The sequence below is a fragment of the Diabrotica virgifera genome, chromosome 6, assembly GCF_917563875.1.
Source record: "Diabrotica virgifera virgifera chromosome 6, PGI_DIABVI_V3a".
Classification (NCBI taxonomy): domain Eukaryota; kingdom Metazoa; phylum Arthropoda; class Insecta; order Coleoptera; family Chrysomelidae; genus Diabrotica; species Diabrotica virgifera.
Genome location: NC_065448.1, coordinates 71,137,564 through 71,152,062, shown reverse-complemented (window position 1 = coordinate 71,152,062; position 14,499 = coordinate 71,137,564). Strand labels below are relative to the sequence as shown.

The 14,499-nt window shown below is 34.7% G+C and overlaps 1 protein-coding gene across 1 annotated transcript in view; it reads right to left on the bottom strand.

Annotated features, from left to right (window-relative positions):
* LOC126887519 (nuclear pore glycoprotein p62-like) overlaps positions 1 to 14,203 on the bottom strand; it is a 45,787-nt gene extending 31,584 nt beyond the window's left edge. The window contains exons 1-4 of the mRNA XM_050655148.1: positions 13,991 to 14,203; positions 13,743 to 13,937; positions 5,135 to 5,251; positions 2,375 to 2,422 (exon numbers count right to left, since the gene is read on the bottom strand). Coding sequence (XP_050511105.1) covers positions 2,375 to 2,422; positions 5,135 to 5,251; positions 13,743 to 13,937; positions 13,991 to 14,072 — 442 coding nt within the window. The 5' untranslated portion in view covers positions 14,073 to 14,203. The remainder of the gene's footprint in view (positions 1 to 2,374; positions 2,423 to 5,134; positions 5,252 to 13,742; positions 13,938 to 13,990) is intronic.
* Between the last annotated feature and the right edge of the window lie 296 nt (positions 14,204 to 14,499).

Genomic DNA, 14,499 nt, shown 5'->3' with positions numbered 1-14,499 from the left:
TGACATATCAGCACATATACCTAGCGTTGACGGAATGCACCTTATCATTGAACATCCAAGTGCAAAACACGGAAGCGCCATTTTCGTGAGGAGAGATATTGATGTAACATCAGCTGAAAAACATGCTACGACATTGAAATTCTGACCGTTGAAATAGGAGCCTGCACAGTGACATCTGTGTATAAACCACCCTGGAGAGACTTTGTTTTCTCACCTCCAAAAAATTTCGCTTCTCAAAAAACCAGATTCATTCTCGGGGATTTTAATAGTCATTATGTTCATTGGGGCCACGCTTCAACTGATAAAAATGGAGATCTTGTGGAATCGTGGGCTGAACAAAACAACCTGGCACTGCTGCATGACCCAAAACAGCACCATATTCGTTCCAAAGCAAAATATGGAAGAAAGGTTACAACCCTGATCTCACCTTTATCAGAATGTATTTAGAGGACTGTTGCGTTAGAAAGGTATATAAGCCTATACCAAAGACACAACATAGGCGCGTGGGAATAACCGTATACAGCGCTATAAAAGCTCCCAAAATACCTTTCAAACGAAGGTTTAATTTCGAAAAAGCGAAATGGGAAAAATATACTGACACTACTATTGGAAACACAAGTGAAAAAACATAGTCTCCATCCCCAAAAACTATGATGCGTCCATCAAACTTGTAAAACGAACCTCTTGTAAACACATACCCAGAGGATGTCAACAACATTACATATCTCGTCTGAACGACGAAGCAAAAGACGTTATGACAAAGTACACCGAAGAATATAATAAAGACCCATTTAAAGTGCCTCCAGACAAGAACGGTGGAGAGAGACATTAAGTAAAATGGATATGACGCACAGTAGTAAGCAGGCTTGGAATATGATCAAAAAACTTAACGGTGATCCCACAGAGATGAAAGAGTCATGTGCAATAACGTCAAATCAGATAGCCCACCAACTGCATCTGAATGGCAAAGCAAACCATCGTTTCAAAACGCCAAAGATTATAAGAATTCAAGACCAGTAAACAACTCTCTTGCGAAACCCATTTACGATCGAAGAGCTCAAAAATGGTATTGACTATATGAAAAATGGAAAATCACCTGGGGTGGACGAAATCCTAACAGAACTGATAAAACACTTCGGACAAAAAGCGAGACAATGGGTGCTCGATATATTTAACATTCTGTCGCTATACCTACCAGATTCAAAAACTGTGGCGTAAATCAAAAGTAGTAGCCCTTCTGAAATCTGGGAAAGACCCTGAACTACCGAGTAGCTACCGTCCGATATCTCTGCTATGCCATTTGTATACATTGTATGAACGCCTCATTTTGAACCGCATCCAGGAAAAATTAAATGCAAAACTAATACCACAACAAGCAGGTTTCAGACCAGATAAATCATACACAGGCCAAGTGCTGAACCTAACAGAGTACATAGAGGAGGGATTTGAGCAGAAAGAAATAGTGTGAGTAGCCTTGATAGACCTCACATCGGCCTATGATACGATAAACCACAGAGCCTTGCTAAGATCTATAACACTGTGCTTGACTATGACTTGGTAAATATCATTAGATCGCTGTTGTGTAATAGACACTTGTACGTTGTGCTAAATGGGAAGAAGAGCAGATGGAGAACCCAAAAAATGGCCTACCTCAAGGAAGCGTTCTGACGCCGTCCCTATTTAACATCTACACCAACGACCAACCAATGCACCCTCAGACTGAGAGTTTTGTTTACGCTGACGACCTTGGTATCGCCGTAAAGGGAAAAACTCACACAAGTAGAGTCGACAATGGAAGAGGCTTTAACATAATGTCAACTTACTACAAAGAAAACTCATATTAAAGCCAAACCCTACTAAAACCCAAGTATGTGCATTACATCTCAACAACCATCTGGCGCATGTAAAACTGAATGTTTCTTGGGAGGGACAACGCTTGGAACATACTGATATGCCCAAATATCTTGGAGTGATACTAGACCGGTCACTAACATATAAATTCCACTGTCAGAGCAAAAGGTTTCTACGAGAAACAACCTTCTCTTAAACTTGTAGTGAGCAAGTGGGGGTGCAAACCCCCAGTTTGCTTGAATCTAGGGGGATATATCATTAAAAAATAAGCTCAGACTTAGGCGACTAATTCCCAAGGACCCCGCAGGTTGCCAGGACCCCTACCAAACCGTCATAAGATGTAGTTGACAGTAGGGGGATGTAGTTCCGGAAAACGTTCCAGGTAAAACTACCAAATGATTGGACTAATAATGGTGATTACAATAATTTTTGATATCTGATAATTTTTTATTACTATGAATACTGTGTAATTTTTAAATAAACTGTGGTCAATATAATAATTAGAAATTACAAAATAAATTACCTGTAGCTGAAGTTGTTGCTGTAGTAGTGGCAGTACCAAACGATATACCTAAAATATATACAAAGTATTAATAAGTATATACACAGCACGCATCACAGAAAATGGAACCACCCATAAAATCTAGGAAATTTTAAATCTTTTTATTTATTCATCAGATTTTTTTAATTTGTTTAATATTAATTAAATTAAATGGATCATTACGTGTACTAAAAAGCCTGAGCATGTAAAGAGAATTAAAAGAACAAATTGCAAACCCTATTAAACCATAAAATTCTTAGAACTAATTAATTTTGAGAACTGCATGAACTTTTGTAAAGGGTTTTGGAGACATCTTAGTGTTACACTGGCCTACTTACAGTGAAGTGTATTTCTTAATAACGATGGAAAAATATCAAAAGTCTATTCACGATTGTTACATTGCTGGAAAACAAAGCAAGTCAAAGGGATGTGACAAGACAATTTAATGCTAGTCATTCAACTGTGCAGATAACTTATCAACGATTTCTTGAAACCAGATCATCAATGGCGAACCGGTACAGGTGCCAAAAGGAAGAGAGCAGTCAGAGAAGGTCGCATTCTCACTATTACTGCATTATGAGATCACACGCAAACTCCTAGAGTGCTCCAAAGCCATCTTCAGCACGCTGAATGTCTAAAGGTCTAGAGAACAGAGTTTGACAGCTTGTAGTCCAGCTTACCAGTGCTTGCAAAAGTAGCAGACCTGTATTTGATGTGAACATGTCAATCAGCCAATAGACAATTGGAAAAAAAGTATTGTTGAATATTATAAGATACCATGTGCTGGGTTTATTGGCAATAATTGTTTTCTGCTAATGCAAGATATCTTAGCGTTATACTAAACCTGACCTGTTTGTTATCTGCTCTTAAAATTTACTGACATTTTATGGTTTAATGTGCATCTTTTATTTTGAAAATACCATTTTGTGGACATAGTTTTGAAGAAGGCAGTGATCATATCTTAAAAGGGAAAACCCAGTGGTTGGCTGTATACCATAGTTTAAACAAACTTACAATGAAATAGTAATAAAACATAAAAATATGATGACATGAGGTCGATGTCACCTGTCGATATTCAAGGATTCACTTTAAGGAAACATACAAGTTTCCGCTAGAAAAATGGACAGTTCGTCTGATGAGTTATACAAACAACTTAATTGCTTCACTTACCAATTACCAGTTGTTTCACTTATCTTATCAATTATAATACAGTAAGGTCTCTTTTTATGCGGATTATTTGTATGCGATTTTTAAGTTATGCGATTGGTATTTCATTCAAAAATGTCTATTATTAACAATTAGTATAATTAATATTAACTATTCCCATCCAGTAGTCTGAGAGTTTGCAATTCCGGTATTCCCCTTATGCAGCTATTAAATCAATCTGAATTTCGCATTGAAAGGTATTAGGTCTGGATCCCGCATATAAAAACGTTAATTAATAGCAAGCTGAAAATTTGTTAATAGCTTAAGGGTGTCTAGTCGGACAAACTTTGATATATGGGAACACTGAAACAGGGAAAGTTTTAATTGTGGAACAGGTTAAAAATTTGGAACGGTCATACCATGAAAACGTCACATGTATTTTGTCCGACAGAACTTCCAATTTATTTGTTACCCTTTCATTAAACTCTAATGCAAAAATCAGACTGCTATTTATCACCAAATGGGCATTTTAATGAGTGGAACACGTAGAACATGTCAAATGACAGGAATTATGACAGGTGATAAATAGCAGTCTGATTTTTGCATGAGAGTTTAATGAAAGGGTAACAAATCAATTGGAAGTTCTGTCGGACAAAATACATGTGACGTTTTCGTGGTCTGACCGTTCCAAATTTTTAACCTGTTCCACAATCCCTTTCCCCTGTTTCAGTGTTCCCATATATCAAAGTTTGTCCGACTAGACACCCTTAAACTATTAACAACTTTCAGCTTGCTATTAATCAACTTTTTTTTCATACGCGGGATCCAAACCCATATAACCTGTAATAATTGTTTTGAAATTAAATTTAAATGTTGCTGATTTCAAGTTGCAGTATAATAAACAGCACATTTTGATTTCTGGATTAAAACATTTAATTAAGTGTCGTAAAGTTTTATGTTCCATATAGAAGAGGTTTTTGCAATCTCAATATCGTTAGTCCGCGTTTTTAATTTCTTCTTTAAGATTTTATTTGGCCCAATGAAGGAAAAAAACATCAAAGACACAATTTTTAATGGACAAACGTCCACCATTTTATGTGATTTTAGAAAATCACGGAACATATCCCTACCTTTTCAATGCAAGTAGTCTTTATTTATGCGACTTTTTATATGCGGTTTTCTGAAGAACGTATCCACCGCATAAAACGAGACCTTACTGTAATAATAAAATTTAGTGAAAATATCGTCAAGTACAGAGATCTGGAAATTCAAATACGAAGACGATGGAGAATGCAAAGTACTCAGACTATACCTATTATTATGTCTACTACTGGAGTCATTCCGAAGAACCTCCTCGAAAACATAAGAAAGCTGGGTCTAAATGAACACCTTTATAAGACCATGCAGAAAGCGGTACTACTCGCAATGGCCAGATGTGTACGAAAATTTCTGGGAGATACTCCAGTATACCAAGCCACCTAGGGCTCGATATTACGGAAAGAGTAGGTATCTGGGATGAGTCAATTTTCGCCTTAGAGAGAGTGTGAGTCGTATGGCTAAATCTGGATAATAATAGAATATACTTTAAATTTCTACCTGTAGGTGCTGCTGCAGTAGTGGCTGGGGCAGATCCTAGAAGTGAAAAAGTAGTAGTGGCCGGAACACTAGCCTTTGGAAGCGATAATCCAAATTGAGGAGTTGTTGCAGGTGTAACTAAAAATAATTAAATTATTGTAATCATTGTAAGGATGTCTGATTTTTCATTTGTCGTAAGAAATATGAAAAAAAAATATTAATCTAGACCAGCTGTTTTCAAATTTTTTGACTCATGTATCATCTACAGTTATTTTTATTATTTTTGGTACCACCTACATTTTAGATTGTATTATCAAGACTTACTAAGTACTACTATTTTAATTTTTTTGTGTTTTGTGCAAATAATGATATGTACCACCAGTGGTAAATGTACCACAGATTGAGAACCGCTGATCTAGACTCATTCTTAATTTATTAATATTAGATGAAGTATTAAAATACCTATGTAGTTAAGATTGTTGGTGCATAAAATATTAGTAAAACACACAATCTTCTACCTAGTTGACTATGGCTTTGACACTAAACTTGCTTATACATTTTTGACATACTATTTATAGTTCCAGTTGCTTTGTTACCAATGCTAATATGAATTTTTCTAATGAGCCTCATCAGCGACATTCAGTTACCCTCTCCAATGCTGATGCCACTAATGAGCAATATGTGCTCACTTACATTACATTAAAAATGTATTTTAGGTTCTGGGAGAAGTACTTAAAAAATATACGCAGCAAATGTGTTAATATGGTTTCTGTGTTAGGAGGGCATAACAAAAATGTGCTACTAGCAATAAGTATTTATTATCAGCAATTTACTGATAGACGACAACCAAGAAAAGAAACTTTTCAAAGTTTACTAGAACAGTTTAAATGGTCTGGATATTTAGATTACGAGAAATCTGATCGAACTAAAACTATTGTAAATGAATAAAATTAATTAAATCTAATCCTTAGTGTCATTGAGAATCTACATATTAGTAAGAAAATTGGAAGCTACAACAGGCTGGACATTATGAGTGGAACTTGCTTGGTGTAGATTAAAGATAATTTTGTCATCTTTTCTTTATTTTGCAGTGTATTCAATTACAAATTAGTCCATTAATTTGTAATATCACATTAATCTTAACTTCCTAAATTTTAATAGTTTCACTGTGTATAATTTATTGTGAAACATATTGATTAATAGCTTAATCAGAATTTATTCAGCTTAGTACAAACTGAATAAATTGCCAAAAAGTGTAATTTCTAATTGAACTTCCTAGTGTTCTTCCTAGCAATCGCTTCCTTCATTAAATAATTGTATTGTCAGCTTTCAAAGTTTTTGTTACTATGCAAAAGGGCAACAAACTTATTGATGAATCATAGAATTTTGGTGAAATTATAAATTAGCTCTCCAGACTATTTTGAGTCGCAGTCTATTTACAACAAGAATAAAAAACCGCTAAACGCCGTAAAAATGAGTGGCGCATAAAATATTCCAGCTACAAAAGATCTGATATGAATGTTACGTGGCGCGAAAATGGATTTTCATTTGATGCAAAACAAAATTTTAGTTTTCTTTTAAAATATTTTCCATAATATTTGCTAAATTTGAAGTAAACGCGCCACAAAAGAGTAACTTTGATACAGTTTGAATTTTGAAACTCTTTTGTGGCGCGTTTACTTCAAATTTAGCAAATATTATGGAAAAATATTTTAAAATAAAACTAAAATTTTGTTTTGCATCAAATGAAAATCCATTTTCGCGCCACGTAACATTCATATCAGATCTTTTGTAGCTGGAATATTTTATGCGCCACTCATTTTTACGGCGTTTAGCGGTTTTTTATTCTTGTATCAGGAGTTTTTCAAAGTTATTTATAAATTAAATGTATGAAGTTGAATGCAATGTTCCTCTATTACACGTCAAGCTTTATAAATTGTTACCTTTGTTGCATTATCTCCCAAATGATCTAGTGTCCATCGAATGTACACTAGATTTTTTTCTATTCGAAATAGATTGAAAAAAAAATATATTGAGATGGCCGGTAAATGAAGTCGGATTGCCCGTTGCCAGATCAAATTTAGCGTCGTAACCACTACAACTACATAAACCATTTGGGGAATAATCGTTAATTGGAGTATACTTTTGTATCTTAATAACTTCTAAACGGCTTAACCGATTTTGATCAGTAAACATGAGTTTGAAACGTATTAACCAGTAGTATCTGATGGATCTAAGGTCAAGTATGATAACTGAAGCTAATACAGGAATTATTGAGCTTTCGAAACCGTTTTTCCCACAGGAAATAGATTTTATCATATTTATGAAGAGATTATATAGATTTTATCATAAAAATTCGAATTTTCCCGGATATGAGGTATACATCGTTAGATTCGTCTTGAGTCCTTCTACAAACGCTAAGTTATTGGCGTAATTCGTACGTTGACATGTTGAGTAATTGTCGAAAAACCAAAATTTTCAAAGTTTAGTTTTTCAGTTTTTCGGCTATACTGAGCCGTGTATATGTCTGATCCTGACGGCTTAGACACCATTTGAAAGCTTAAGTCAACACTATTGATTTGATGTATTTGTGGTTCTCCTGCCTCTTCGTGATCCGAATATACCCCCAAAAAATATACCGTTTTGCACCTACCAAGTCCTATAGCTGGCTTATGGGTGGTCAAAAGTAACAAAATACACCGGTTCTAAATCGGCCCTGACCCCCTCTTTAAACACAGAGAAAAATATCAAATCGGTTTAACTTTCAAACACACATCCATACATATCCACAAACATTTTCCCTTTTTTAAATAAAAATTGAGTCACATTTCTAAGCTCTATAACTTTTGAATGGTATAACCGATTTTCAAAATTAGACATGCGTTGGAAAGGTAATGATCAGTTCTATTAGAAGCCGCAAAGGTTGGACAAATTTTTAAACATTTTGGGAGTTTTGGTGACGAGAACGAAAAAGAGGCCCTAAATAGGAAGGGCCGGAAAATCTACACCCTTGGACCAAAATCGATGGTTGACATATAAATGGGTGAGTCTTTTCTGAACTTTAAGATGGGAGTTGGCCCAATTTTCAATTCAGTCAGATTTAGAAAATCGAAAATTTTGTGTATACAATAGTGTCGCGTGTAGGGTGGTGTGGGTGTGCGCCACTGGCGAGAACTGCCGTTCTCTGGTAATGTTCAAAATTAGACATGCGTTGGAAAGGTAATGATCAGTACTGTTAGAAGCCGCAAAAGTCGGACTTAAATTTTCGAAGTTTTTGGGAGTTTTGGGGACCAGAACGAAAAACAGACCCTAAATAGGAAGGGCCGTAAAATCGACACCCTTGGACCAAAATTGATGGTTGACATATGAATGGGTGAGTCTTTTTCTGAACTTGAAGACGGGAGTTGGCAAAATTTTCAATTCAGATTTAGAAAATTGAAAATTTCGTATATACAGGGTGTAACAAAAATACAGGTCATAAATTAAGTCACATATTCTGGGACCAAAAATAGTTCGATTGAACCTAACTTACCTTAGTACAAATATGCACACAAAAAAAGTTACAGCCCTTTGAAGTTACACTATAAAAATCGATTTTTTCCGATATATCGAGAACTATTAGAGATTTTTTAATGAAAATGGACAAGTGGCATTCTTATGGCAGGAACATTTTAAAAATAAATTATCGTTAAATTTGTGCACCCCATAAAAATTGTATGGGGGTTTTGTTCCCTTAAACCCCCCCAAACTTTTTTGTACGTTCCAATTAAATTATTATTGTGGCACACTTAGTTAAACACAATATTTTTAAAACTTTTTTGCCTATTAATATGTTTTCGATAAACCAGTTTTAATCGAGATGCAGCTTCTTTTTTAATATGTTTACATAAAAATTTTATGGGGGTTATGTGCCTTTAAACCCCCCAAATGTTTGTGTACGTTCCAATTAAACTATTATTGCGGTACCATTAGTTAAACAGGATCTTTCTAAAACTTTTTTGCCTCTTAGTATTTTTCCGATGAGGCATCTTTTATCGAGATGTGGCTTCATTTCTAATATGGTTCAAAATATACCTCAAACTGTAATTTATAAAAAAAATTTCATATTATTACCCAGGTCTCTACAATCGTACGTAACAGTATAAAAAATATGTGGTGGATTTGACAAATATTCAAAATATCTCGATAAAAACTAGCTTTTCCAAAAAGTACTAAGAGGCAAAAAAGTTTAAAAAACATTGTGTTTAACTAATGGTACCACAACAATAATTTAATTGGAACGTTCAAAAAAGTTTGGGGGGGTTTAAGGGAACAAAACCCCATAAAATTTTTATGGGGTGCACAAATTTAACTATAATTTATTTTTAAAATGCTCCTGCCATAAGAATGCCACGTGTCCATTTTCATTAAAAAATCTCTAATAGTTTTCGATATATCGGACAAAATCGATTTTTATCTTGTAACTTCAAAGAGCTATAACTTTTTTTGTATGCTCATTTGGACTAAGGTAAGTTAGGTTCAGTCGAACTATTTTTGGTCCCAGGATATGTGATTTAATTTATGACCTGTATTTTTGTTACACCCTGTATAATAGTGTCGCGTGTAGGGGGTGTATTTCTGCCCCACTGGCGAGAACTGCCGTTATCTGGTAATCTTTCCGATATAAAACTAACAGCTTCGATAACTAATAAATCGAAAACTATTAATTTTATCAAAAAAATGTATAACGAACATTTTTTGCTTATAATTAATATTTTTACCAGCATTTGCGGTCAAAATATAAAAAAATTTCCACCCTCGAGATGAGGTGGCAACCACCCCATGGTAAAAGCGTCTTTCGGCATCATATAGATTTTGATCCTTGGACTATCCACTACTTATTGTCAAATTTTTAAGCAAATCTATCCATTCTGTAAAAATTGCGAAGTGAAAAATTTCAGTTCCTGGACTAATTATACTTTTGGAGCTCTATAACTTCTGAACGGCTTACCTGATGTTGATCACTAAACATGAATTTGAAACGTATTGACAAGTAGTATCTGATGCATCCAAGATCGAGTATGATAACTGAACGTATTACAGGAATTATTGAGCTTGAAAAACCGTTTTTTCCCATAAGAAATAGATTTGATCATACTTATGAAGCCTATAACTTAAAAATTCGAATTTTCCCAGATATAAGGTATACACCGTTAGACGCGTCCTGAGTCCTTCTACAAACGCTCAGTTATTGGCGAAATTCGTAGGTTGAAATTTTGAGTAATTGTCGAAAAACCAAAAATTTCAAAGTTTAATTTTTCAGTTTTTTGGCTATGGTGAGCAGTGCGTATGTCTCAGCTTGATCGCTTAGGCGCCATTTGAAAGCTTAACTCAACCCTATTGATTTGGTGTATTTGCGGTTTTCCTGTCTTTCCTTGAACCTAAGATATATACTCCCAAAAAATATGCTATTTTGTATTTACCTAGTCCTCTAGCTAACTTACGGGTAGTCAGAAGTCAAAAATTAGACCGGTTCTGAATCGGCCCTCACACCCTCTTGAAACACAGAAAAAAAATTCAGATCGGTTTAACTTTTCCACACACATACATACAAACATACATATCCACAAACATTTTCCATTTTTTAAATAAAAATTGAGTCACATTTCTGAGCTCGATAACTTTTGAATGGTATAACCGATTTTCAAAATTAAACATGCGTTGGAAAGGTAATGATCTATGCTATCAGAAGCCACAAAGGTCGGGCTTAAATTTTTGAAATTTTTGGGGACGAGAACGAAAAACAGGCTTTAAATGGGAAGGGCCGTAAAATCCACACCCTTGGACCAAAATGGAGAAGCAACATATGGATGGACGAGTCTTTTCCTAAACTTTAAGATGGGATTTGGCCCAATTTTCAATTCAGTCAGGTTTAGAAAATCAAAAATTTCGTGTATATATATAGTGTCGCTTGTAGGGGTGTTGTGCGCCACTGGTGAGAACTGCTGAAAGTTACGCCGGGTGTAATTATTATCAGTATCTGTCAATTTAGCGCAGTCTATTATAAAAATTTAGCTAACCACCAACTGTTGGTACCATATTTTTTACTTCACGACTTCAAACCTTTATTTATCATCGTCAATTGAGAAGAAATGGACACAGGGCCTTAGAAAACAATTGGAACCTTATATTGCATCAAATTGTCCAGAGTGTATTATAAATAATTTACCCAATAAAGCCATTAAAACACATTTTTGAAAATGAACCTTTTTTTCCTCTAAGGATAAAAAATGCAATACAAATAATCTTCCTAAGGATAGATTTTAGTCTGGATATTAATTACTTCACGGGTTTGAATAAGGGTCCCGTGCTTTTTTTTCAAAATACAGCTGAACTGTTTATTGTTTTTTAATTTGTGTGGGTATAATGGTTTTATGATTCAATTATGATTTTGAAACAGCATTTGACAAAGTTAGACATGATTAGTCCAAATTCTAAAGACAAAAAACATGAATAACAACAAACCTTTACTGGAACCAAAGACCACAAATTGTAATAGATAACGAACCCAGTCCAGAAATTGAATTCAGGGGAGTTGTTAGGCAGGGATGTATTATGTCTCCATTACTATTTAATGTAAACAGTAAAGCCATTTTTGAGGAATCATGACTATCTCAAAGTGAAGATCATAAGACATGCAGATGACACTGTGGTTATAGCAAGCTCTGCTAAACAACTCCAATTACTACTAAAGAAAACAAACAGTTTCTGTGAAGAATATGGATTAAAAATGAATACAAAAAGAGCAAATACATGATAATAACTAAGAAGACAAATATGCAAACAAGCATACATTTGTTCTGAAGCTCTTGTGGCATTTTTGTAATTAACTATTTTTAATGGGAAATAAGCCACAATTTTACTAAAAAAATTATTTTATTAACATTTTGACGTCCAAATCGGATGCTCTTGTCAAAATACAAAAAATATTAATAATACATTTGGGAAATGTACCGATAGAAACGGTTGATAAACACAAATACAGTAAAACCTGCCATATCTGGATCAATGTGGTGACAGACCGATCCAGATATGAAAAAACCCGGATATCAAGACCACTTCTTTTATAGTCTCTGAAACGTTTTCTGCTTTATACATTCCAGTGATCAACGCCGACAATAACTTTCGTCAATAGACACGTTTTATAGATTCTATAATACCTTGATCATAAAAAAGAAATTTTATTTCGCCATCTTTTAGTTCTTTTGCATCGAGATGAGCGGGTGCGTTGTCCAACAGCAGGACTGCCTTTCTCGGTAGATGTGGACGGTAGAACTGTCCGGATACGGGGAGGTCCGGATATGGCAGGTTGTAGTGTACCTAGAAACCTGGATTTTCGACAATAATGATTAAACAACAGAGATAAGGGCCAGTATAGAAATTGCAAGAAATGCATTTGTAAAAAGAAAACAATTATCTGCAACAAAGAACACATAAATAAGCTACAGTACTTTAAAATGTAAAGTTACAGAAAAGGATGTTTAGAATAGCATGGACACAGAAGAAAAATAAGACCGAAGTTTTGCAATAGATGGGCAAAGAATATCAAATAATAAACACAATAGAAAAGAAAGTTACAATACATATCTGGGACATGTAATGAGGGCACAGCACAATCAAATGCTACGACTGGTAATATGAGGAAACATAAGTGGAGGAAGGAGAGTATCAAGGTTGAAGAGTTATTCTAAGCCCTTAATTTTAACACCTTGGCTGTGGTCTTACATTTAATCTAATATAGGTCTATTTGTCTCGTAACGCAGCTAATCCGTTAATATAATGTTCTTCTTCTTCTTCAGTTTATTGGCCTCCACCTACTTGGGTATTTGGCCAACTCATCGTCTCGGAACAAGGGAAAAATCCCTTATTCACTTACAATTTGGAGTTATAGTATTTTTACTACAAAAACGTTATTACGTAGGTCAAAATTTTTGACGTAAGAGAAATGTCAAAACATTAGAATGTGACTTTTCATTATTGCCGTGTTTATAATAAACATAGCAATAATGAAAAGTCACATTCTAATGTTTTGACAGTTCTCTTACGTCAAAAATTTTGACCTACGTAATAACGTTTTTGTAGTAAAAATACTATAGTACATTGTACAATTTGCTTCTTGTTCTTCATCTTCTTCTTTAGTTAACTAGCAATTTTGGTTGGTGTGGGACAAACATGACAAGATAAAAAAAATTTCACGCTAGGGGCAACCTCTCTTTCCTTGTCTAAGGGGGCAACTGTCTATCAATACACAATCTTCTTTTTCTTCTTTGATTTAGTAGAAATTTTGAGTTGGCATGGGACAAATACAACAACTTAACTTTTTTCTTTAATATAATGTTTACAAGTTGCTATGTAAAGGTACATATCTATTAGATTGGTGCTTCGTGTAGTTGCTTAAATGAATACGGCATGCGTTCCCCTACATATAAACTGCAAACCGGTTGAATCGCAGAGGGTGAGCGCCGAGCGGGAGCTCCAACATATCCACTATGTGGTGTGGAGCTGCTACACAGAGCACCAACCTAATGGATACATACCTTAACGTAGATATCCTACAGTTATTTTTTATTTTATAATTGTGTGTACTTACTTGTAGTTGATGATCCAAACGGTACAGTCGTAGGAGTAGCAAAACCAAAGGAGAGGGTTGTTGGGGCTGTAGTGGCCTTTGTAGTTAACCCAAATGAAACGGGTTGACTCGAGGGGGTTGCAAATAATGAAGGTTTACTTTGGTCTTTATTATCTCCTGAACCAAAACTGCTTTGAAATCCAGTAGTTGAAGTTACTAAAAAAACCGATGATTTGTTATGGATTGTTTTAAAATTTTAAAGATCTTACCTATTGGATTTGAAGGCAAAGTAAAACCGGAGGCAACGGTTTTTTGAGGTGGTGTTGGAGTGGCTCCGAACGAGAACGACATGATTAACACTTATTTTTTAAATTGTAATTCCGAAACCAAACAACAATATAAAACTCCAACGTTTTGAAGTAAGGTTATTCGGATTTGGTCGGAGCTATTCGCTTGTAAGAAGAGTAAGCACTTATTGGTAGGCAACACACAAGACTGAACAGAATAACAGGTATAGTTCGTACCACGGTTCTTAGACATTACTAATAATAAAGTCTAATAACCGTGAGTTCGTACAGTATAAATACCGTTACACGTCATCCGCGTCATAGCAAGCAGTGGCGACGCGTGACTTTTTCTAAAGTGTTACCAAAACCAGATTTAAACAAATCTTATTAAAAAAAAAATATTTTGAACCTCCCAAATATAAGTTTTTGTTTTCAATCCTGTAGGATAAAATTAAACAAATCATTATTCCTAAATTATATGTATGTAATTA